The sequence below is a fragment of the Corythoichthys intestinalis genome, chromosome 8 (genome assembly GCF_030265065.1).
Source record: "Corythoichthys intestinalis isolate RoL2023-P3 chromosome 8, ASM3026506v1, whole genome shotgun sequence".
NCBI lineage: Eukaryota > Metazoa > Chordata > Actinopteri > Syngnathiformes > Syngnathidae > Corythoichthys > Corythoichthys intestinalis.
This window is the reverse complement of record NC_080402.1, coordinates 20,146,575-20,172,479: the sequence shown is the minus strand read 5'-3', so window position 1 is coordinate 20,172,479 and position 25,905 is coordinate 20,146,575. Positions and strand designations below refer to the sequence as shown.

General features: G+C 38.2%; 1 protein-coding gene across 1 annotated transcript in view; it reads left to right on the top strand.

Annotated features, from left to right (window-relative positions):
• The first annotated feature begins 517 nt into the window (after positions 1–517).
• The window catches only part of prss12 (serine protease 12), a 50,416-nt gene continuing 25,028 nt past the window's right edge, over positions 518–25,905 (top strand). Inside the window, exons 1-8 of the mRNA XM_057844257.1 lie at positions 518–926; positions 4,097–4,235; positions 6,636–6,808; positions 7,863–8,013; positions 8,113–8,291; positions 11,145–11,286; positions 11,384–11,604; positions 21,312–21,453. Coding sequence (XP_057700240.1) covers positions 542–926; positions 4,097–4,235; positions 6,636–6,808; positions 7,863–8,013; positions 8,113–8,291; positions 11,145–11,286; positions 11,384–11,604; positions 21,312–21,453 — 1,532 coding nt within the window. The 5' untranslated portion in view covers positions 518–541. The remainder of the gene's footprint in view (positions 927–4,096; positions 4,236–6,635; positions 6,809–7,862; positions 8,014–8,112; positions 8,292–11,144; positions 11,287–11,383; positions 11,605–21,311; positions 21,454–25,905) is intronic.

Genomic DNA, 25,905 nt, shown 5'->3' with positions numbered 1-25,905 from the left:
GCCCCTGCAAGTCTGTAGACAGCCCTGATTACACCCCTCATAACACATAAGACAAAACTTTTTATTTATTTGGAAGACAACAACCTCTTAAACGCAAATGAAATTTTGTGACTGTATTTTGTGCTCTATGCATTTGGTGAGGAGTTATGTTCAATTGTTTGTTAGTTTTATATGGTGCCTTGAAAGGAACTTCCAAAAGGCTTTGAACATTTACACATTGGGCCGATTTTTTGGGCCCATTCTGGAAAAAAAAAAAAAAAAAATATATATATATATATATATATATATATATATATATATATATATATATATATATATATCAGAAAAAAAATAGTATTTTCAGCAGGGCTACATGCTTTTGTCTATTTTGTCATTCTTTTTTTTGGACGTGATCACATGAGGCATAAAATATTTAATGTGAAGGAATCAGACTGATCATTTTTCCACACAGCAGGTCTACAGTAATGCAGCTTCATTGATCCGCTCCCACCCCACTCTCCCTCCCGACCCACACCAGGTCGATGCGTTTAGTTGCAACGTTATGTTCTCTTTAGCTGATGATATTCCCGACGCGTGCGAACCTCCAAGATCCAAGCGCCAGATCCCCGGCATGTTGGCGGTCTTCATCGCCCTCACGGCCGTTCTCCTGTGGCCGATCGGCGGCCACTCTTCATTAATTCAGCCGTTCGGTGACTGCGCTCAGAGCCGCGGTTCGGGCGCAGCGTACCGGGGCGCGATCGACGTCACCGAGTCCGGCGCACGGTGCATGAACTGGAGTGAGGTGGGCGGCTTCACCGAGCGTCACCCGGGAAAAGACGTCGGAGAGCACAATCAGTGTAGGAATCCTGACGGTAGAATCCGAGCCTGGTGCTTCTTCCGCAACAAGAAAGGCAGAGTTGACTGGGGCTATTGCGATTGTAAACAAGGTACAGTAAACACATACAACATGCATCCTGTATCTCACGAACCACACACCACATGTACAGAACATGATCTCTATGAACATATTTTGGTTTTCAGGCAGCCATTTCAAATATGTTTTCAAAGTTGTCTAACATTCAGTTAAAATAAACCTTTGGCACAATGGTGTTTTTACCAACCCAGGAGATTATCACTTCAAAATCTTATTATGTTGACCTACTTTGACTCAATGGCTCTGCACAGTACAGTATAATTTAATGATAATGTCTTTAAATATTACATTACTTGACAACTGTAAAGCAATGCAAGAGCTGCATTAAAATTTGCCTTCTCAAACGTAACACTGTGTTGAGTTTTATATTTACACAACTGAATATTTTAAAAATATGCAAGTGTACTAAATGAAGTATACGGATTTCCATTTAGGGTAGAGGTGCACAATAATTATCGGTCTGATAATTATTGGTCCAATAACAGGACTTATGATGTCATCCCGAAAAACCCTTTAACATTATTAATAGGCCCGATACTATATAATATTTTTAGTACTGTGTTGGTGGATTGGGGTGTGTGCGTTTGTTTCAACTCCTGTTTTACCAGTATGCAAAGTTTTTTTTTTTTTAATGTTGTAGAGGCTGTATTTTTTCCATCACTAAGAGATAAACCTTACTATGGCAATTAGCAAATATTTGCGATTTTAAGGGGTTTTGTTTACAAGTTCTTGAGATGCCTTTTGGTTATTGATTGGCTTGCTGTCCTATAATTGCCACGTTAAGAAAGTTGTTTCATGGACCAAGAACACAAAAGTATCCTCTCCTGTTGCAGCAAACGCGCTGACAAAGCACAATACCTGTTGGGTTTATGTTTGTTTCAGTTCAGTGCTCATTGTTCAGGGGAATACATCGTCAATGATATTGATTAATTGATTGTGATTGGCTCAAATGATATTTATTTGAAAAAAATATGGGCACTTTATTTGAAGCCAAAACTGTTCTTGTCTTGGTTTTGTTCATTATAACAATGATCATGTCATCATGAAAATTCTGGTTTGGTCAAAGGCAAATCTATGCTTAATCTATCACTGGTATTTTTGACCTGTAGGTGTTCAAAAACTCAGGTGAATATACATTTTTAAATTATATGGCGGAAAACACTCAGGTGACTTGAAGTTCCGCTCTGAGACCCCCAATTTGGCCAAATTTCAAAATTGTCCTATATACACGTGTGATACATCATTGGAAAGCTTAAAATCTCAATTTTCAGGGGAAGAAAGTTTTTGAACAGGAGGGCATTAAAAAAAAAAAAAAAATTAAACAGCAAAACCCTATCTGGAGGTGAGGGCACGCGAGAGCAGAATTACAGACGCCATGACTTTAACGAGATATTATCGCGTACTGACCTTGTTTCGATCCACAAACTCCATTTAGCATGCATCACTGAGTGTCAAGAATACGGTTGCCACCTGTCCCTTAAAATAAGGAACAATCCGAAATTGGGAATTAAATGCTGCATTCCGTATTGAACTAATACGGAATATAAATATAGAAGTTTTGGGGATGTCTCTTTTTTACCCTGCCTGTACAGCTTTGGGCGCGAGGGGGGCGTCGCATATTTCTTATTTCTGAAAGGTGGCAACCCTAGTCAAGAAACAGCTGTGAATGGCCACAGCTGATTTTTGGGGTGATTTTATGGATGAAATATGGTAATATAACAAGGGTCGCGATGCAGAAATCGCAGACATCAAGGAGTCATCGATATATTTACCTTTTTAAACATTTTTTTCCCCCCAATTTTTCTTTGTTTGGATCAATTATTTATCATCTAACATATCGGGAAAAAATGCGACAAACAAAAAAAAAAAATACAATTAAGCGATAGTTATGAGGTAAATATCCATGAGTTTTTTACTGATGCCATTTTTTTCATTGTGACGTAATTTGTTTAAAAGTTTACAATTTTTTTTAAACGAAGTATTAGGCATCAATTAATGATTCTGAGCTAAAAATGACAGAAATTATGAATGATAAATATATTACCTTTGTTTTATGGCTGGGTTGAAACAAAAGCGGTTGCGCGACGTCTGTAAACGGGGGTTTCCAGGGTAAAACGGACAAATTAAAAATAGTTCGGGGGCTTAATGCGCCATGAATCTGCTATGGCAGCATATAGACATAGTATTCTATCAAACACAACAGTTGTTTTGGCTTGAAATACAGCAGTTTCTTTTAAACAGGAGTCCAAGAGCAGAAACTGCTTTTTCAGTCTTGTCTGTTTTCCGCCATATATGTATTATCATCGGTTATTGTATCAGTATCGGCCTTGAGGAGCAGAAAGTTATTGATATCGGTATCGGTTTCAAAAAATAAATATTGTGCATTGAAGGTGAAGCTAGAAATCGTTTCTTTTTTTTCATGGAAATATTTTCGCATTTACAGGTATTATTAATTCCATTCCATGCACACTCACCAATGTATAGTTTAGTTTAAGCAACAATAACTAAAACAATGTGATGGCTAGTTGTTGATAACTTGATAACTTGAACACATTTGTAGCGGTTGTGTAATTACCAGCCCAACTAAATCATAAAAATCATAAAAATCATAAAACAGATAAGGTGTCTACTACAGTTTATATGTAAAATTTCACTGCACAATCAGTGGACTCTATGGGATGTACTATATTACAAGTAATGCTATTTTAAAGAAATTAATTTTTAATTGACAAAAACATCTCAACTCAATATTGAAATATACCATCTTTAATATGATCTCCAACATGTGTGATTCAAAAGTAGATTTATGCAAGAATAAACTTGATGCAATAAATAAAAAAAATATGTGTCCATATGTACATTGACATCCTGTAGAAAGAGAAATCGGTTGCGGCAAAATGTTATGCAGATGTTGTTTCCTATTTCAAAAGCACTTCATATATCTTTCTCTTTTTCATGGAGCGTTGATAATGCGGTTAAAGCTGCCTGAGATAGTATCTCCGAATCTGAGGGGACGTAAGATACAGTAATTGAATCACGCCCTTGACAGCTCAAATAAGATATTTGTGTCATCACTTTTGATAGTTTTTTTTTTTAAATATAACATTGAAAGTGAGTGCTTGTGAATTATTTGTATGAAAAATCCTGCGTTTACACGAGGTGTCCCCTGCTTTGCATACCAAGGTTCAGTACGTCTGCAAGGGGGCCGCTCTAAACTGGATGGCAGGGTGGAGGTCTACCTGGGAGGAGTGTGGGGGTCCATTTGCAGTGACAACTGGCAGAATGAAGACGCTTCAGTTGTCTGCAGGCAGTTGGGTACGGGGTAAGTGTGCAGATATGCGTGCATTCACATGTAAGCACATACGTATGTGCTCAGCAATGATGACTCACTGGGGTTAGTGGTCTCCCAGATTTTCCCCTATTCCTATAAAATACTAGTATAGACTAATGTTTGCGGCACATATTAGAAATATATAATACACTACTAATTTCTCATGCCTGCACATGTTTTTTTGCTTAATTACCCATATTGGCCCGAATATAAGACGGTGTTTTATGCATTGAAATAAGACTGAAAAAAAGGGGGTCGTCTTATATTCGCGGTCCACACATTATACCCATTCACGATGCTAGATGGCGCCAGATATCATTGAAGCGACGTTCTGTCATGACAGATCTCAGCTACTCTCCCCATTCACGACGCTAGATGGCGCCAGATGTCATTGAAGCGATGTTCTCTCATGACAGATCTCAACTACTCTTTTTAGTTTAACCAGTTTGCATTATTTTATTGTAGGGCTGTCAAACGATTAAAATTTTTTAATCGAGTTAATCACAGCTTAAAAATTAATTAATCGTAATTAATCGCAATTCAAACCATCTATAAAATAAGCCATATTTTTATGTAAATTATTGTTGGAATTGAAAGATAAGACACAAGACGGACATATACATTCAATATACTGTACATAAGTACTGTATTTGTTTATTATAACAATAAATCAGCAAGATGGCATTAACATTAATAACATTCTGTTAAAGCGAGCCATGGATAGAAAGACTTGTAGTTCTTAAAAGATAAATGTTAGTACAAGTTATACAAATGTTATGCAGTATTAAAACCCCTCTTAATGTTTTCGTTTTAATAAAGTTTGTAAAATTTTCAATCAAAAATAAACTAGTTGCTCGCCATTGTTGATGTCAATAATAATTATGGTGCTGAAACCCATAAAATCAGTTGCACTCAAGCGCCAGCAGAGGGCAACAAAACAAAAAACACAAGTAACAAGTGGAAATGACACTTTGCTGTCATTTTAATCTGTTTGAGCGGGACATGTGCGTTAAATGTGTCAAATATTTTAACGTGATTAATAAAAAAAATTAATTCACGCCCGTTAACGCGATAATTTTGACAGTGCTACTATATTGCAATGTGATTCCTTATTCAAATTTGTTTCAAGACTACAGTTACAGTTAGACTTCAATTTGATGGTTAATGCAGTTATTGCAATTTTGTTGTTTTATCACAATAGATTGGTTTATTGGTTTATTTACATTTCAAAAACCAGAAGCCATTCATTTACGAATGTGATTGGTCTTTAGTTTACATATTTAAATGTTCAGATATTAAGATTTAAATGAGGCAAAATAACATGTTTTTTCTCTCAAGTATATTGTTATAATCATTTGTTTCAGATGTACTGTAATTATTTTCTGTATAAAAATTAATTTGGTGTTCAAAAAGTCTTGTTTCAAACTTGAGTCTTGAAAAAGAGGGGGTCGTCTTTTAATCAGGGCCGTCTTATATTCGGGCCAATACGATATTATTTTTTTTTTTTGTCAGCCCCAACTTTCTGAATATCAAACCCAAGGGAACAGGCTGTAATGTGGGTAATTTATTGGCCATAAATTACGTATGTACATATTCGATGCAGGTGCACTAGACACAATTCACATTGATACGCTTTCTTTTGGTATGTGAAAAATGATGAGCGCATGATGTGAAATTTCACGAGGCCCATAGATGCCATGCAGTACTCTTTTGTCTTTTTTTCCTTTTTTGCCAGTGACCTTTGCATTCCAAACCTTCATTCCCTAGAGGTATTGAAATACCTTTTGTGCTTCACTTATTTACCTTGTTACCACCACTCTTGTTTCTCTCTCAACTGAGTCTTACAGCTTCTTTCTCTAACCTAAGACCTAGAGTTACATTCTCTTTCACGTCAAAATGAATCATCATGCGATGTAATGTTTTAGATTGGGGATTTTTTTTGGGGTGGGAGTGGGTCACAAGCGCATATAGTGTCATGCATGACACACTTCCATCTGTTGACACTAAAACCAGCTCTGACACGCATGCTTGCATTTTTATGCAAGAGGCAAACTAATAGCAGAAAGGATAGCGCACAAATGTCAGCCATATGTCTGGCAGAATGGCCGTGAATGGGCGTCACATGGCCAGTTATTAGACACTGCAGGGTGCAAAAGCTCTTACGGTGTACAGTATATGCTCGGATGTAAGATCATGTACTTGCACACGTTTAAAGGGCATTAGAAGAAGCTTGAAGCCTTTCTGCTTTGAAAGGCTTGTGACTCGCTTTCCAGTGGGATCTGCAAGGAACAGTTACCAAGTAGAACTGTCTGTCTCTTTGAAATCATTTTCTCTAAACTCTTTTATATCGGATAGCCTGGATTTACATCTTGAGTCCCAATTCCCTTCCAGCCTCTCAGGCCGTGCTCATTCGCTCCCTCTGTCTGGTCCGAGCATGGCAAAGCTCCACTGGAGATCTGTCCACTGCCAGGGAGATGAACCTGATCTGCTCCAGTGTCCCAAAACCATTTGGAATGGAGACGAGTGCTCTCTGGCTGCAGCTGTGACTTGCACTAAGCAGTATGGTAGGTCATCCTCGGCAATAGGAGAGAAGGTTTGAATGGAATTGACACACATTGTATCACAAAAGTGAGTACACCCCTCGCATTTGTGCAGATATTTAAGTATATCTTTTCATGGGACATCACTAACAAAATGACACTTTGGCACAATGAAATGTAGTCTGTGTGCAGCTTATATAATAGAGTTAATTTATTTTCCCCTCCAATAACTCAAAATATAGCCATTCATATCTAAAACCCTGGCAACAAAAGTGAGTACACCCCTTTGAAAAAACGTACATCCCTAAATGTCCAAATTGAGTACTGCTTGTCATTTTCCCTCCAAAATGTCATGTGACTCGTTAAAGGAGTGCTGTCAGCCTTGCTGCAGAGATTGTAGAGGTGGAGGGTCAGCCTGTTAGTGCTCAGACCATACGCCGCACTCTACATCAAATTGGTGTGCATGGCTGTCACCCCAGAAGGAAGCCTCTTTTGAAGACGGTACAAAAGGAACCCCGCAAACAGTTTGCTGAAGACATGTCAACAAGCACATGGATTACTGGAACCATGTCCTATGGTCTGATGAGAGGGCCGGGTTTTCTTGTGTTCCGTCTTCAGAAGAGGCTTCCTCCAGGGGTGACAGCCATGCGCACCAATTTGATGTAGAGTGCAGCGTATGGTCTAAGCACTATCAGGCTGACCCCCCACCTCTTCAATCTCTGCAGCAATGCTGACAGCACTCCTGTAACGAGTCACATGATATTTTGGAGGGAAAATGACAAGCAGTACTCAATTTGGACATTTAGGGATGTACGTTTTTTCAAAGAGGAGTACTTACTTTTGTTGCCAGGAGTTTAGATATTAATGGCTATATTTTGAGTTATTTTGAGGGGAATATAGATGAACTCTATTATATAAGCTGCACACAGACATATTTTCATTGTGTCAAAGTCTCATTTTGTCAGTGTTGTGCCATGAAAAGATATACTTAAATATCTGCAGAAATGCGAGGGGTGTACTCACTTTTGCGATACACTGTACTTCTTATGAATAAAGGTGCTAAGCTGTCCTTTATCAGATGCGGTGATGGTGCCTATACGGCTGGTAGGAGGTCACTCTATGTCTGAGGGTACAGTTGAGGTGTTCCATGCGGGCCAGTGGGGCTCCATATGTGATGACCAATGGGACGACAGTGATGCAGAGGTGGTATGTCGACAACTGGGGCTAAGGTGTGAAGGCATGCAGGTTTAAAATCATCAATGAGACGCAACTAGACAAAAACTCAAGTAAGTTTTCCAATACTTCCTCTGCATGTTCCTTCTTTTCAGTGGTGTTGCACGGGCATGGGGTCAGGCACATTATGGAAAGAGCTCCGGTCGTGTGTGGCTGGATGAGGTGAGATGCACAGGAAATGAACTCACTGTGGAACAATGTTCGAAAAGTGCTTGGGGAGAACACAACTGCCTCCATTCCGAGGATGCTGGCGTCTCTTGTAGCCCTCTGAAAGGTAAATGATGCTTCCTACGTGTTTGTGAATTAATAGTGTTTATATCAGAAACAATAGTGCGACACCAACCCCAGAGAAATTTCAGCGAAATACAGAATCACCAAAGAATGAGCAACTGTTTTAATTTTCTAAAAAACAATATTAAGGGTTGCCTTGTGGTAGCACTATTGATTACACTGGCCAACATTTATTTTTACATCTTCTGTTTTTGATGTTCTTGTATTAGTTTTATTTTGTACAGATTCTTTATATATTTTCACTCAATTATCTCGTCATAGCAGACTAATATTCATATAGTGGAGCACTGTGGCAACAGTACAGCGCATGTCATATCTGTCTGCAGTTGTCCAAAACATCGCATAACAGGTATTGTTTTGCAACAATATTGTTACTTTTGGGCTATTTTTTTCCAAGTGCAACTTTGTTAAAAATAAAAGTTTGCAAAGATTTTGTATTACTTAGAATATAAATCGTGATTTGAAAAAACAAAACAAAACAAAACAAACAAACAAACAAAAAAAAGTCAGATTTTGATTCAGCACCCCAAAATTAAACAACAATAAGTGTTTGTGACAATGTGACAATTTTTCCAGTGTTATTAGTAAGCATGTCCATAGACTTCATTATCAGTTGACGGGACACAGGGATGAGGGCCGATCCGTGGGGGGCCTATTTTTCAAAAACTTAAATTATTTTTTAAAATTATTTTCAAAACCAAAGTCGCTAGCGCCCTAAAACAAACACAAGACCCTCCTTTAGGTATATATGAGTCTCCAGGAGCAGCGACATAAAAAAAAAATTCAAAGTCGTTCCCTTATAAAATCTTGATTATTTTTTATACAAGTAGCCTATAACTAAACTAAAAATGGCTATAAAATTAACAAATTTTATGCTAGATGCACATGAATCCCCAAATGCAGAGATAATCACTTATATTTTCAGGATCAATAGCAATATTTAACATATCATATAGGTTTTTGCCCAAAATAGCAACTTCAATATTTTTTGTTAGGTTTTCAACAGCTAATATAGGGCTCAGTTTTCACATCAGAAACTTAGTACTTGAGGAAAGCAAGCAGAATTACCTTTAATTTTACTCAATAAAAGCAAAATTTGCATTTTCTATATACAATCACAACTTAATTTGGTTGAATTCCGCTATTCTGTGGAGATACAAAATCCAACATGGCGGCCCTCACAAAACAAAGAACTTTTTGAGAATTCTTGTCAATAAATGCTTAAATGGCGGAATTTCTGTAGATATGAACGTAAAACAGTCTAGGTTCTTGGTTAAAAGCAAAAAACGGGCAGTTATTGTTCATTTTATGTAAAAATTTCAAGCAAAAGTTACGGCATTGTGTAATCCAACATGGTGGCCGTGACGAAACAAAGACTTTTAAGTTAAAAATTCTCGTAAATAAATGCTTAAATCGCAGAATTTCTATAGATATGAACGTAAGACAGTCTAGGTTCTTGGTTAAAAGCAAAAAACGGGCAGTTATCATTCATTTCATGTAAAAATTTCTAGCAAAAATTACACAAATTTTATCCATTGATTTTTTTTTTTTTTTTTTTTTCACAACGTTTCAAAGTGTATAATAATAACCTTGAATCCTCGACCAAATCACTCTTGAGACACTCCTGCCTGCTTGTATGCAGTAAAACGTTCGTCCTATTTCCACCTAAGTCTGGCATTAGAATGCTGAGTGTGTTTGAGTTTATCACAGTCAAAGCAAACTCAAAGTTCTGCCTTGGTCGTGCCCCTTCAGAAAGGCGTAGCGCAATATCTGTAGGAGTTGTCTTGTCAACTGATGGTGGAGTCTATGGGATGTTTACCTAACAATTTGGAGATACAGGATTAGAAGATAGGAAGCCACTGCCTGGCAGACGCTAATACATTCAGAATAGGGCTGTCAAAATGTTCGCGTTAACGGGCGATAATTAATTTTTTAAATGAATCACGTTAAAATATTTGACGCAATTAACGCACATGCCCCGCTCAAACAGATTAAAATGACTTGTGTTCTTTGGTGTTTTGTCACCCTCTGCTGGCGCTTGGGTGCGACTGATTTTATGGGTTTAAGCACCATGAGCATTGTGTAATTATTGACATCAATAATGACGATGTTTTCGTTTTAATAAAATTTGTTATTTATATATATATATATATATATATATATATATATATATATATATATATATATATATATATATATATATATAACAAATTTTATTAAAACGAAAACATTAAGAGGGGTTTTAATATAAAATTTCTATAACTTGTACTAACATTTATCTTTAAGAACTACAAGTCTTTCTATCCATGGATCGCTTTAACAAAATGTTAATGTTAAAGCCATCTTGTTGATTTATTGTTAGAATAAACAAATAGAGTACTTATGTACAGTATGTTGAACGTATATATCCGTCTTGTGTCTTATCTTTCCATTCCAACAATACTTTACAGAAAAATATGGCATATCTTATAGATGGTTTGAATTGCGATTAATTGCAATTAATTATTTTTTAAGCTGTGATTAACTCGATTAAAAATTTTAATCGTTTGACAGCCCTAATTCAGAAAACGCTTATTAGATTGTCTTTTATTGAGTGTCAATTGGTAGGAAAGTATATGAATTGTTGTTTTGTCTATGTGAGCAGCTCAGAGTTGAAAACTATTGGATGGATTGTTGCATCCCACAATTTTTTGTTTCCAAAAGAAGCATAGCTTATTTTGAAAGAGTAAAGAAAAGACAGACATATGTGATGGTTTAATTATGGCAATTTGAAGCAGTTGATTTACCACCCCACATTAAATTCTTCACTGTCAATGTCTGCCTTTTATCTCCACAGATGGCAGTGTTAGGTTAGTGGGTGGGACTGGAGGCTACGAGGGACGCTTAGAAGTCTTCTACCACGGGCAGTGGGGAACAGTGTGTGATGATGGTTGGACAGACTCAAACACTCAAGTAGTGTGCCGCCAACTAGGTTACAGGTAATCATAAATAGTAAATCCCACATCATGATGTGTATTGTTATTTCCTACTGCTGCATTATATACGTTCATGTACGTTTGTGGGTTGACTGTACAGGTTAGGCCAAACACTAGTCCCTGAAGGACTAGACATCACGCCAGTTCCACGTTTTGGGGTTGCATCTGGTCCAATTCTTTTGGATGACGTGAGCTGCACAGGCAAGGAGCCCAGTCTATTGCTGTGCAAGCGGGAGGAGTGGCTCCGTCATGACTGCACACACCATGAAGATGTAAACATCGCGTGCAATGCAGAGCGTCTTGGAGACGGACTTCCGACTAGTAAGACATAATATTTTTTTACATAGACATATTGAATATATCCAACATGTAGCTTGCAAAAACACTATACAGTAATGTGGTGTTCCAGAGCCCGTGAAACCTGAGATAAACAACCACAACTTCTAATTCAATGTTCATATGATAAATATTATAACTCCTCAGTATAGGTCTGGTGGTTTTATTCTTCGTGGTTAATACATTAACTCTCGACACTGATTCTGATGTGTATAGCACACATACTCCAGAGAAGCCAAGCACAGGAAACCAAAGTCTTCATTTACACCAATTTCCTCTGTCTACTACGTAATAGAGAAGTTTCTAAGCTCTCTCCCAAGCACCTGCAATCATTTAAAACCTCATATTAGAAAATCCGACATCCCTCAAGTGGTGGATGGTGATGTCATGCGAGATTTCACAGGCATGTCTCCTGATTAGCCTGCCCTGCAGTAACAACTGGTTTGATTGTTAACTCATTCACTCCCAACCATTTTCACCAGTGCAACCAACTTCGCTCCCGGCTGTTTTACTGGATTTTGACTGATTTTGCAAGGCCCACAGAAAATTCTGTTCTATTGCTATATAAACATGCAACCCACCAAAAGAAAGAGTAGACTCTTTTCTTTCAGCAGGAAAAAAAGTTAGTTCATATCTTTTTTCATTCTTTAGAAATCAGCATTAGAAAATAGCTTAGTTTGAGCAATTTTCCAATTTCTGATGAAAAAAAGAGAAATTGAGCTTTTTATGAAAGCATACATTTCAAACATAACTTTGACTTTAACACAGCTATTTTTTGCTTTAGTTACATCTCAAACATCTGAATAATGTTTTCCTATTACAAAATAACATAAACAACAAGAAAAATAGAGCTTTTGATCGCAAAGTAACAATTTATTTACACATAAGTAACCGAGAGATGACACTGTTGTGGCCGCAACAGCCGGGGTAAACCTTTCCGTCATCGCCGTCTGTCTCTGCTCAGCGAGCAGCATGGACTCAACGGCATCGTCCGCTGCACTGGTGATCCCGGTTGTTCTGCTCGGTCGTCCAGCGCCTGGCATCCCGGGCGTCCTTCCAGTTGTTCTGCTCGGTCTTCCGCTGCCTGGCATCCTGGACATCCATTCGGTTGTCTTCCTCCGGCGCCCCAACCGTGCGGCCCGGCAGTTTGTTCCATTGAATCGAGTTGCGGGTCTTACCAAATGCGCTACTGCCCTCTAGTGGCCAGTTTTATTGCTTTAAAAATGGATTTTCAGCGTTGTGCTTTGGAGCTAAATTGAATAAGAACCCAGGTATGTCTCTTGTGAAAAAAAACATATAAGACGTATAAATACATCTTTGAGACACAGAAACAATTAAAAATAGAATATATTAATACGTTTTTAGGAGCAAATGAGTTAATATACTCTACCTGCTTTTCTGAGTGTTATCCCTATGCCAGTGACCAAATATTTTATGCAGGGTTTTGTATGTTCATACTGGGCACTGGCTGCTAAAGTGCAAAACCACACCTCATATTTTTTTGTAAAATCTCAGTTCAATTCATGGCATAAAGAGGTAGGATGAAAGGTTTTTGGGGGGTTTACCACAAATAATCAAGCTAATGTCAGTGCACGCTTGACAATAATAGAGGGGAAAGCAGAGAGGAACAGGGAAGTACGGTAGTTGTTTAATGGGTTCAATTCTCTGTCGTCTTGCTTTAAATGCAACATACAGACGACTGTATGTGATAGGTCTACTGAACGTCACGGAATAGAGAGCATGTGAGACTTTTCTTTGGTTAGCGATCAAACAGTTGAGACTGAAATAGCCGTTTCACATGCTGGGGTTTATTTATGCAGCTTAGGTAGCTTTGGCAAAAGCCCGAGGAACATTCCTTGTCACTTAAAAATTATGTCATTGCTGCAAAGCATTTGTGAGTTTCCTTGTGCGGATATGTGAGTGTTTATCTGTGTAACCTCCCCCATCAGCAGATTGGTTCATGTTGATTTTTCGAAAGGACAAACAATGTAGATAAGGCAGGCAAGGCTTTCAAGTCTCGCTCTGTTTTATTCACCATATTTTGCCAGATGACATAATGATGGATTTATGTTCGTGCTAAGGCTGTCAAACCATTAAAAATTTTAATCGAGTGAATCACAGCTTAAAAATTAATTAATCGTAATTAATCGCAATTCAAACCATCTATAAAATATTCCATATTTTTCTCTAAGTTATTGTTTGAATGGAAAGATAAGACACAAGACAGATATATACATTCAACATACTGTACATAAGTACTGTATTTGTTTATTATAACAATAAATCAACAAGATGGCATTAACATTAACATTCTGTTAAAGCGATCCATGGATAGAAAGACTTTTAGTTCTTAAAAGATAAACGTCAGTACAAGTTATAGAAATTTTATATTAAAACCCCTTAATGTTTTCGTTTTAATACAATTTGTAAAATTTTCAATCAAAAAATAAACTAGTAGCTCACGATTGTTGATGTCAATAATTACATAATGCTCATAAAATCAGTCGCACCAAAGCGCCAGCAGAGGGAGACAAAAAACACAAGTAACAAGTGGACATGACACTGTGCCGTCATTTTAATCTGTTTTGAACGGGGCGTGTGCGTTAAGTGCGTTAAATATTTTAACGTGATTATTTTAAAAAATCAATTACCGCCCGTTAACGCGATAATTTTGACAGCCCTAACTTCTTGTATGAATGGTGTACAACAAAGAATGCATTCTTTGCCCTAAAACGGTGTAAAAAAATTAAATACTGAACATTACTCGACTACCAGTAGAGTCATTTATTTGGGTAAGAACCTAAATTAGTTTGTACGAATCCACAGTGGGCCACAGATTATCCAGGATGTGCTACAAGAATTGCATGATGTAATCCAGACAATCGCCAAAGAAAAATAAGGGTTGGAAAAGATTTAAAAGATGGAAACATTTTCAATAATGGATTCACTACTCCTAAAGACACTAGCGATTGACCGCAGGTCGTAATGCACAAATCAGATTTTGTTTTTTTTTAGTGTTTTCCTAACTCGACTGAGTAATTAACTTGACGGTCTGAACAGGATAGGTCGCATATGATTATAGTCATGTGATTGAAAGATGATCAAGCAGGTTTTAGCATACCATTGTGACATCTATCCATTGTGAACCTGGATGTAATAAATAGTTTGGAAATTGTATAACTATCCTCATAGTATTTCTTTTTATTTATGTGCCCACGTTCAGTACACCAGTTCGGCTAAGTTAGTGACATTGTTAAGTGCTGCTATGTGAGTGGAAAGTTTTAGTTTTTTAGGGGGCTTATCTTCCTCCATAGACTTTAGTGTCAGGGTGCGGAGGCAAGGTGGACCCAAACGCAGGAAAACAGGGAGGTAAGGAAGTGTAGTGCTAACTCAAAAAGCTTTAATCCAAAGTCCCAAACACAAAGTACAAACAAAAAAACTCTTTAGTAAGTAAGTACAAGATCAGGAATCAAAACCAACATACTTAAAAACAAGGAACAAGGTCTGGACTGTGGTACAGGAAAACACATCGACACTGACATGAGCAATGACGCAACAAGGACTGAACAAAGCGAGCTTAATAAAATGAAAATAATAAAAAACTATCTACGCTCCACCATTACTCAGGGCAGGCTTAACAACCTAATCATGCTCTCTATAGAGCATGAGCTTGCTCAAAAACTGGATTTCACTGATTTTATAAATGACTTTGCTGTCAAAAAATCTAGAAGCATCACTGTTTGAGGGCTTGATAAGCCCAGTGATGTGGAGGGGGCAGGCAAAGGATGTTTAGTTATACTGTTTTGTTGCTTAGCTGGCAGGCATAGCACTCTCAGTTGTATTGTATTGTTGTCTACATTGGACAATGGATGGAAATTGTTTGTTTATATTGTGTCACATTACATTACGGTCTTTTAAATTTAACTGTCCATCTTGAATTAAATAATTTGAAAATTTACACTGTCACTTCTTGCAAAGCGTTAAAGGTACTGCGTATGTTGTCGTGACAAGCCGGGGTGGCAGGGGTGGGGTGGGGGTTGGGTGGGGGGGCCCTATAATGGTCTCTTGTCCCCGGGCCTCTGGAAGTCTGTTGACAGCCCTGCTCTGGGCTGAGGAGGTTGCTGTCATTGAAGAGCATCATTGGCTGTCACCTTGTAAAACTGCACTGCCCTCTAGGGCCTGGCATGAATACTACATTGTTTTCATACAGAATTGCGACATCGTTCGAATAAAGACAGAACATACACGGAACCATGTAAATGCCAACTTGAAATGTGTCCTATTCTCAGAGCGTCATAATGTGAACGGCCTCTAGGGCTCCTCGTGGACAAGTACCCAGCTAACTTGTAGTTGCAGACTCGCATCGAACTGTTCCACTGGTTGTAATTTTTAGGATTCCAAATTAGTCCACGTAAGAGAATGGGACTGTGGGCCACGTCAATGATTAATGTGGAGGGTGTGACAGCTATAATCTTGGTTGATGTTCTGGGAAAATAGATTTACCATACTTAGAAGTTGAAAACAAGGAAGGAGGAAAAATACTTGAGCTAAAAGATTTCACACATGACAACCATCCAAAAAAGTAAAACCACAAGACATTACACTTTCAAAGACAATGGTATGGGTGTAAGATGCAATGGCATACAAAACAAGTTTGACAAACAATAAAAGGAGAGACGCAACACAGCATCAAAATGTATTATATACAGTGGGGAGAACAAGTATTTGATACACTGCCAATGGGTTTTCCCATTGGCATTGGCAGTGTATCAAATACTTGTTCTCCCTCTTGTATGCACAGTTTCTAAAAATGTTAATATTAGATATGAAATAAAATAAAATAAAATTGATGATACAGCTGGCCTAAATTGACAGCCCTGGTAATTGGTCAATTACTGTAATGTTTATAATATCAGTATATAGATGCATATTAACTTAAATTATACAATTTTATATAATAGTCGTTTATATACTGTAATAATATAATTGGCATTTTTAACCATTACTTTTCATGTTTGTTGGTTGATGATTGGCTAAAAAGTTTGTTATTACAGTGTCTGAATTCTCTGATACCCGTCATACCTTTTAAACATACAGTGTCTGAGGTCACGGTAAAAATTTGTTCCACTAAAATGTATGTAATTTTTGTTACTTTACTAATGCACATACACATGGTTATAATTGTGTTCTAATCTCGTTTATAGATGTACACATTACCGGCCAGGCAAACACACCCAGTCTTGCATAACTTTAGTCATGTAAAAACTTGTTGCTCATCCTTTTTTAAAATACTGTCTGATGACAATACAGGAATGATAGAATGAGTATGATCTTCATTTCTATAAGTTATTAAACTTCATTTCATTATGCAGTGGTGAACTGTGCACTGTGGATGTAGCCCTTCATTAAGCCACTCTCCCTCCTCCGGTTTCAGATTTTTTTTGGTTTTTTTGCGTACAATCAATAAACACTTGTATTTTTATTTTAGCCGTCTTTATTTTATATACTTTACATTCATATACTGTATGTATATACAGTGGGGCAAATAAGTGTTTAGTCAACCACTATTTGTGCAAGTTCTCCCACTTGAAAATATTAGAGAGGCCTGGAATTGTCAGCATGGGTAAACCTCAACCATGAGAGACAGAATGTGGAAAAAAAAAAGAAAAACAGGTGCAAAAAAACAGACAGCATCATGGTGGAAAATAAGTATTTGGTCAATACCAAAAGTTCATCTCAATACTTTGTTATATACCCTTTGTTGGCAATAACGGAGGCCAAACGTTTTCTGTAACTCTTCACAAGGTTTTCACACACTGTTGCTGGTATTTTGGCCCAATCCTCCATGCAGATCTCCTCTAGAGCAGTGATGTTTTGGGGCTGTCGTTGGGCAACACGGACTTTCAACTCCCTCCTCACCCCGTGGTGTCAAAATGATAACAAGAATGGTGAGCAAAAATCCCAGAACCACACGGGGGAGACCTTGTGAATGACCTACAGAGAGCTAGGACCACAGTAACAAAGGCCACTATCAGTAACACAATGCGCCGCCAGGGACTCAAATCCTGCACTGCCAGACGTGTCCCTCTGCTGAATAAAGTACACGTCCAGGCCCGTCTGCTGTTCGCTAGAGAGCATTGGATGATCCAGAAGAGGACTGGGAGAATGTGTTATGGTCAGATGAAAACAAAATAGAACTTTTTGGTAGAAACACAGGTTCTCGTGTTCGGAGGAAAAAGAACACTGAATTGCTTCATACCCACTGTGAAGCATGGGGGTGGAAACATCATGCTTTGGGGCTGTTTTCCTGCAAAGGGACCAGGACGACTGATCTGTGTAAAGGAAAGAATGAGATGTGAATGGGTCTTTCAGCACGACAATGATCCCAAACACACAGCCAGGGCAACAAAGAAGTGGTCTCCTAAGAAGCATTTTAAGGTCCTGGAGTGGCCTAGCCAGTCTCCAGATCTCAACCCCATAGAAAATCTGTGGAGGGAGTTGAAAGTCCGTGTTGCCCAACGACAGCCCCAAAACATCACTGCTCTAGAGGAGATCTGCATGGAGGAATGGGCCAAAATACCAGCAACAGTGTGTAAAAAACTTATGAAGAGTTACAGAAAACGTTTGGCCTCCATTATTGCCAACAAAGGGTACATAACAAAGTATTGAGATGAACTTTTGGTACTGACCAAATACTTATTTTCCACCATGATTTGCAAATAAATTTAAAAATCAAACAATGTGATTTTCTGTTTTTTTCCACATTCTGTCTCTCATGGTTGAGGTTTACCTATGTCGAGAATTACAGGCCTCTCTAATATTTTCAAGTGGGAGAACTTGCACAATTAGTGGTTGACTAAATACTTATTTGCCCCACTGTATGTCAGGACATAGATACAAATATCTTATTTGTTATGATTTGTTTTATATCTATAAAATAAAATTCCCCCAAAATTATGTATGAAAAATTTGATAAAATCATTGAGTTAAAAAAAACTGCTCTCCCACAAAGCACTTATTTCAAAATCCATTCTCCTTACATACCTTAATACATTACATATAGACTTAAATGACTGGTTGTCAGTGTTGTTGATCTTGCTTTTAAAACGTAATTAGTAACAGTTACAAATTACTTCTCCCAAAAAGAGTAACTCAGTTACTTCATTGTAAGCGTGATTAATTACTCAGCAAAGTAACCGACATTACTTGTCATGTTCTACACGTTATGACATTATACGTTGTATGACGTCTTTCACATCAAAGATGTTTATATTAACTCTTAGACTTCATAATGATATTGACGGGGCGCGGGGCCGATTCATAGGGGGCCTGCATTGTTGGCGTGGCCGTCAAAGCTCACCGAGTGGAATCACAGACAAAGAGCTTTTTTTGGTTGAAAATTCTTGAGAATAAATGCTTAAATCCCTGACTTCTTTATAGATATGGATGCAAAACAGTCTCGATTTGTGGTTAAAAGCGAAAAAAAAAAACTAAAAAACTGTGTGGCTCTCTTCCTTATGCCTGAGCGCAACTGTTCGCACACACAGCTACGTCCGTATACACTACTGTTCAAACGTCAAATTACATTTTGAAATAGGATTTGACGCCAGTCATATTTTGACCGTGGCCGTGACGCTACATCTTGACCGGCCGCTAGAGTGGTGTGCAGTGCCTGGAGGGATGCATTTTCATATAAAAATGCTTGAAAACAACAAAAAATGGGTCAAGCTGAGCGGCTAGCTGGGTTCGCGCTCATCACCCTGCCCCAACTAGTCCCATTTTGCCCAATGAAGCCCAAGCAAGGGCATAGGTCTGGTCTCAACGTTGATAGGGACGATATAACAGCATAACCTACATCTCCACTTTTTGCTGGAGACAGGACATTAATAAGACCAAACAGATTGGGTGAACGGGGATCAGGGCTCCATTTCTCATGAATATGAACCCAATTAATTGAAAGGCTAAATTATCAATGCAAAATAAATCTGTATGGACTTATACTTTAATGTGTATTGGTTCAGGTGATAAACAAAATAAATCTGGATTGACTTATACTTTGATGTGTATTGGTTCAGGTGATAAATCGTTAGATTCAGACCTTTGTTTTGAAAAACTACTAAAACATTTTGAAAACTCGTTTTATTAGCAAATTTAAATTGCAATATTTGAACATAAATTATATTAACGTACACGTGTTAATCTTCTCTTAACTATCCAGGAATGCAAAAAATAAACATTTGTCTTAAGACCACTCAACATTGTGTGTTTAAATAAATAAATTACATGTAAGTGAAAAAAAACCGTAGTCAGGGATTAAAAAAAAAAAAAAAAAAAAAAAGTTTAGTAAGTTTGATAAATGTTAACAGCTTCCGACTTGTATTTTGCAGGTTAGCAAATTCACACAGTTTAATGTTAACTCTGTGGTCAGACTTTTAGTAGCAAAATTAGTTGTGTGTTCCCCACCTCCACAACATTGATTTCTTTTTACATTACTTACAGTGGCTGCTACTGCTAGTGGTCGAAAAAAATTCGAAGGGGGCGGAGGAGGTGGCATGTTGCATTTTTGTGAGGGATGTGAGTGCGTGTGTTGGGGGGGGGTCAGGTTATCGCCAATCAAACGTGCGTTTGAGGGAAAAAATGGACTGGCACATTCAGCAAGTCAAAAGATGTAAATGTAAGTCTTAACATAATGCAAATCACTTAATAATGGTAGGGTCAGTTCTATTCTTACAACATTTGGGAAGACATTCTAAATTACCTATTAACAAAAGTCATTATATAATGCAAATAAGGTTGCTTAAAAGTTGGTGGGGACAATTTGAGCATCCTGAAATGTTAGTAGTGTTATGTCCCTACCGTCCCTATGCAAACCTACGCCCTTGAGCCCAAGTAACCTGTATTTCACATCAAATATCTTGGCTAGAGTGGCAGAAAATAGTGAGTCTCTTGAGGCCAGCCTAGGGTTTGGAATATGTAGAACACATCTTTCCATTTGTTTGACTACATTTACATTAGAATAGATAACATTAACAAGAAAGGATAATTTAGGGCAAATTAAAGCTACTCCTACCTGATTGCGACTTAATTAATTGAAGTGAAAATAAAATATACCAAAGAATTGCTCAGATAATCAAAGTTAGAGTATTCATTCAACCAAAATTTAAAACTGTGCGTATTTCTGGCTTTGCATCTACTCCTAACAATGACATATTATTTAAACGTAGTGCTATGACTGCTTTAAATAATGCTGTGAATGAATGCAGTTGAAAGAAAAGAAGCAAGAGCATGTGTTCAACAGAGAGACAATGGAAATAAATGACGTAGTCCAAACCAGAAAAACATACAGTAGTGGAGATCTGCAGTAAAGCAGACAGGTGCTGCAGCTGTTTCCTTTGCTGGGAACATGAGTGCACATGCCCATACATGTGTTAATGTTTTCTTTTAGACTTGTCATTTCTCAAACGCACAGCACACTAAATAAGGAATAAATGACTGTCAGGAAAGTATTTGTGGATCGTCAGTCAAATATATATTTTTGTGTGACTTCATTAAACGCTCCTGGAGGTGTGATGTAGTGGGTCATTACAGATAGGCTTACAGTTGGTCATCGGGGTGGGTGTTTACAGCTTAGTGGTGAGTCCCTAGGAAGGAAAGTAACTTCAGTGTGTCTGTCTATGCGTGTTGATTTCCAGGTGTTCCAGTGAGGCTCATGGGAGGAGAAAGCCCCAGAGAGGGGCGGGTAGAAATCTACCTGTCTGGTCAGTGGGGGACGGTGTGTGATGATGGATGGACTGATCGAGATGCTGAAGTTGTGTGTCGACAGATGGGATACAGGTATGAGGGCTAATGCAGGTGGCGAACTGTTGCACCTGGCTCAATGGTCCATATGGCACACGGATGTGCAAAAGTAGAGCTGTGAATGGTTTTAGCCCAAAATCCAAAACAAAGGTTGTTTGTAGGGTTAGGGCCTAACCCAATAGCTAATCGTATTCGCTAAACCTCCTAGTAGTTAAGGTGGAAGTTCAGAATATTTTATTTTGGGCTTAATCTTCGAATTAGCGGGGGTTAAATTAGTGATTTCAACAAATTCCGTGCAGTGTGTTAGTTATTTATTCATTTCAGGGCTCCAGAGTGGCTAAGCTAGCACGAGTCAATGGTCCCTTCGTAGCATGCCAATGAAAAAACTATATTAACAGGTCTAACATAGTCAAATAAATTCAAAATGCAAATAATTTTTCAAAATACCCATGCGGCCAAAACAATGTCACACCAAACTGCCGTAATTCATTTATTTCTGCGGGACTAATTTTTTACATGCGTAATGCGACCACAATAGAGAAGAGTGCTTCGGCCACTCATGCTGCATTCAAGGAAGGTGGGAAGTCGCACTTATCACACTTGGATGGTACCACTTCAGATCTCAAAGCGTTCCAAGCGTGTTTTATGTTAGCCATCAAAAGACATGTTGATCTCCAGCAAACATGGCTTCTTGTAAGCGATCAAATTGTGGAGGAAAAATGACGGCTAAGGTAAATAGACCACACTAAACTGCCTTCTTTAGTTTTACTGTTCACGGTCTGCTTTTCTACGGGCTGCACATTTCGTTGAGTGACGTCTGATTGAAGCAACTAGTGAAGTCGGGGTACCTTTTTTTCTGACTTTGCGACTAGGGCTTCCCAGTTCGAGAGGCGTTCCAATGATATTTATCCTGGACGGAGGTTTGAAAACTCCGATTTTTTACCTTCCTAAAATGCAGCATCAGTCTACGGAGCAGTGGTGTTACCAGGATGCCAGGTGTGGGTGGGCATTAGTCTTACCTGGGGGGGCAAAAAAAAAAAACAAAAAAAAAAAAACAAGCTACAATGCTCAAGTAGCTCGGAATCAAGCATAGGGCTACTGCACTTTAAAACATGTTTTGTTTTCTCCTTGAGATAACTGTTGTTGTGATTTGGTCTAAACAAATAAAACTTGATTTTATTTTATTTGACTTAGAACACATCCATAACTGAACAGTATGGACATGCAGTTGACAATGTTTTTTTTTTAGGTAACCGATTGTGATTCTTCGTTTTTAAAAAAATTATTATTATTGTAGTTATTCTTTGTTCCGCAGCCCCTTTGAGCTCAATTTGACCCCCTTAGAATGCTTCAAAATGCACCAAAATCGGCAGCCAGGTGAACACTGACGAAAACTTTTATAAAATGTAAAATAAATAAAAATATGCATAAATGTGTGATGCGCCCCCTGGAAACAAAACCAACATTTCATTTTTTTTTAAGGTGAAAGACAAGGTAACAATGCAAAGGTTAAAACTTAGAACACATCAGGACTATATAAATGGGATACCATGCACGGTGCCCAGACTGCCGTTTGTACTACATCCAGTTTTCCTTAAGTGGGCAGAGCGTGTCTGTGGGTGGGCACAACCCCCCCGGTAACGCCCCTGCTACGGAGTCTTGACATAAGAACGGCAACATAGTGTAATGTGTGTTTACAGGCTGTGAAAACAGACAGAAGAAATGGGCTAATGAGAGTTTCCACAAATTCCCTATGAAAATCAAGAAACAATACAAACTGTGGATAATGGCCACTGGCTACGACATTAACACAGTGGTGGGAAAAATATAAATCCACTACCTACAGAGATACTGGATTACAAATGTTGCTGTACATACTACATTTATTGACAAGTAATTGTTTTAAGTTTTAATAACTTCCTCGAGAAAACATAGCCAACAGTATTGATTGCATGGGTCATCGGTGATTTTCATGTGTGCATATGTTGTTTTTTATTGGCATGCTAGGACGGGCTCATTGACTCGCGCTAGCTTAGCCACTCCAAAGCACTGAAACTAATAAATAAGTAACTAACTGCACAGAATTTGTTGAACTCAACTCCACCGACTAAATAAACCCCTGCTAACTTGAAGATTAACCCTTAATGTAAAAAAATCTTAACATCCTCTTTTAGAACAATGGTTCAACAATGAGACTTAATCATGGGAAAAGAAAAATGGTTTTGTTGGTGGTATAACCTGACGAGTTATTTTACCTTTCCAGGCCTTTTTAGTATTATGCTATGAGCTTTTAAGAAATTGTCTGTGAACTCTATAGCGGTATAATCACTCTCTGTTACTAAGCTCACGTTTAACTGAATCCAGAATATCATCTCTGCTAGCAGAATACATCATCAGATCTTGGACTTGGAATCTGTCTCACTCACTGCCATTCTTTTTACGCTGTTATTCATCTCTTCATTTCATACAAACTTTCTGTTTCCACTTAATAACTCATCACTTTCAAGTTCTGGGTTCTGAGTTCTGGGTGAAACTACAAAGGCTAACATAAACTTTAGCTTTAAAGATATGATAGACAAAATGTCTCATCCAAAAGGTTTAATGTAAATTCTTCACTTTTAACAGCTTAGCCGTACATCATGTTGAAAACCAAAATAAACAACCTCTTAGGGGGGCAAATAGTGCTAAGTGATGGAGTATCTCATCCTCTCTGTGTCCTATTATCCTGTCCCTCTGAGATGCTGTCCCCTTTTCCATAACAAGTTATTATCGAGGGGATGCTGTCATGAGGACACAAAAGTGTCTTGATTCCCTGGCAACACGTGGCTTGTCATTTTTCACTACACACGCGTGTGTGTCTGTGTGTAGGTGAGAGCCACATCTGGAAAACATTAGTATGACGGAGCAGTGGAGCGTGTTGGAAGCGTCTAAAGGCCAAGTTAGGATCATCATTCTGTCTGAAGCAGGGTGTGGTGAAAGGTCGTTAAATACACAAGACTTCCCCCGTGGTTAGACACTTCTCTCGAGGTGATAAAGCAAAAATGTATACAAATTATATGCAGCTTCAACTTTGACCCAAATTGACCTGTGTGACACAAATTGGGGATTATGTTGTCACACTTAGTCATACTAGAATTTAGATGAGCCTTTTTACTCTTGAACTGGGATTTTCTGTGTGTGTTTTTTTTTTAGAATACTGTCGACAGATGTAATTTTTTTTTAACCATTTACAGTGGTAGGCAAAACTGAACTCATTAAATTTATACATACATTTATCATAAAAGGTGGTTCAGTCTATATCTAAATCACAAGAATAACAAACAGTCTGCTGGAAATAATCCCACACAATCAATTCTGTTTCCATACCTTAATAGTGACTGTAAGAAACAAACATTCACAGAACATGGAGGAAAAAGTAAGCGAAATATTATAACTGATTAACTCTTGTTGCAAATATCTCAACCAAACAATTTGTGTAGTTGCAGGTCAAACGTGTAAAATGATTAAAAAGAAGTTCTGACCCTTCCTCTTTTTCAAAACTATTGCTGTTCACCAAGATTTCAATCATTTGATTGCTGCCAGCCATCCCAGTTCAAATGGAATTGGCGTCTAGCGTGGTCAAAGGCTGTGAATGAGTTAAGTTGTATAAAAGTCAATGCGTGCTGCCATCCAGTGGAAGAGTATTAGAATTATTCTGACTGAAATGGATCTTTCCAGCCATGCACAATTGGATTGATGAGACAGTCATCAAATAGAATTTGTGAATCAAAGAATTAAAGCATTTGAAGATTTGTATACATTGAGGTATACGTACAACAATATCACCCAACCCCAAGACTCACTCCCCTCTCTATGCTATAAAGCCTGCTTTTGCAACTCCATCATGATATTCTTCACAGATAAAGTCAAGAACATCCACCATGACGATCATCCAATCAACCCCTCATCCCAGCATCTCAGCCGACTGGCACTCATCCTCACACCCATTTTCCGCCTTCCATCTTCCCTAACCCTCCAAGATCTTTGAACTCATCCGGGAGTCCAAATCATCCACCTCCCAACTGGACCCCTATACCCACACAAGTGGTCAAAGCCTGCTCCCCCTTGTCCCGCTCATTACTGCTATCATCCACTCATCTTTCACATCTGGAATTGTCCCCGCTTCTTTTGAAACTGCTGTCATCACTCCAATTCTCAAGAAACCTGGTGCTGACTGCTCAAACTTCAACAACTTCCGTCCCACATCCAACCTACCTATTTCTAAAATCATTGAAAAAACTGTTGCTTCTCCACTCCATTCTTACCTATCCCACAATAACCTCTAAGAACAATTCCAGTCTGGCTTTCGTCCACTCCACAACACTTGTTAAAATAACCAATGACCTCCTCATGGCAGCTGACTCTGGATTTCTCACCATCCTCATCCTTCTGGACCTATCATCACCCACACCCCGTTGATCTGGTTCTCATCCTACCTCTCTGGACGCT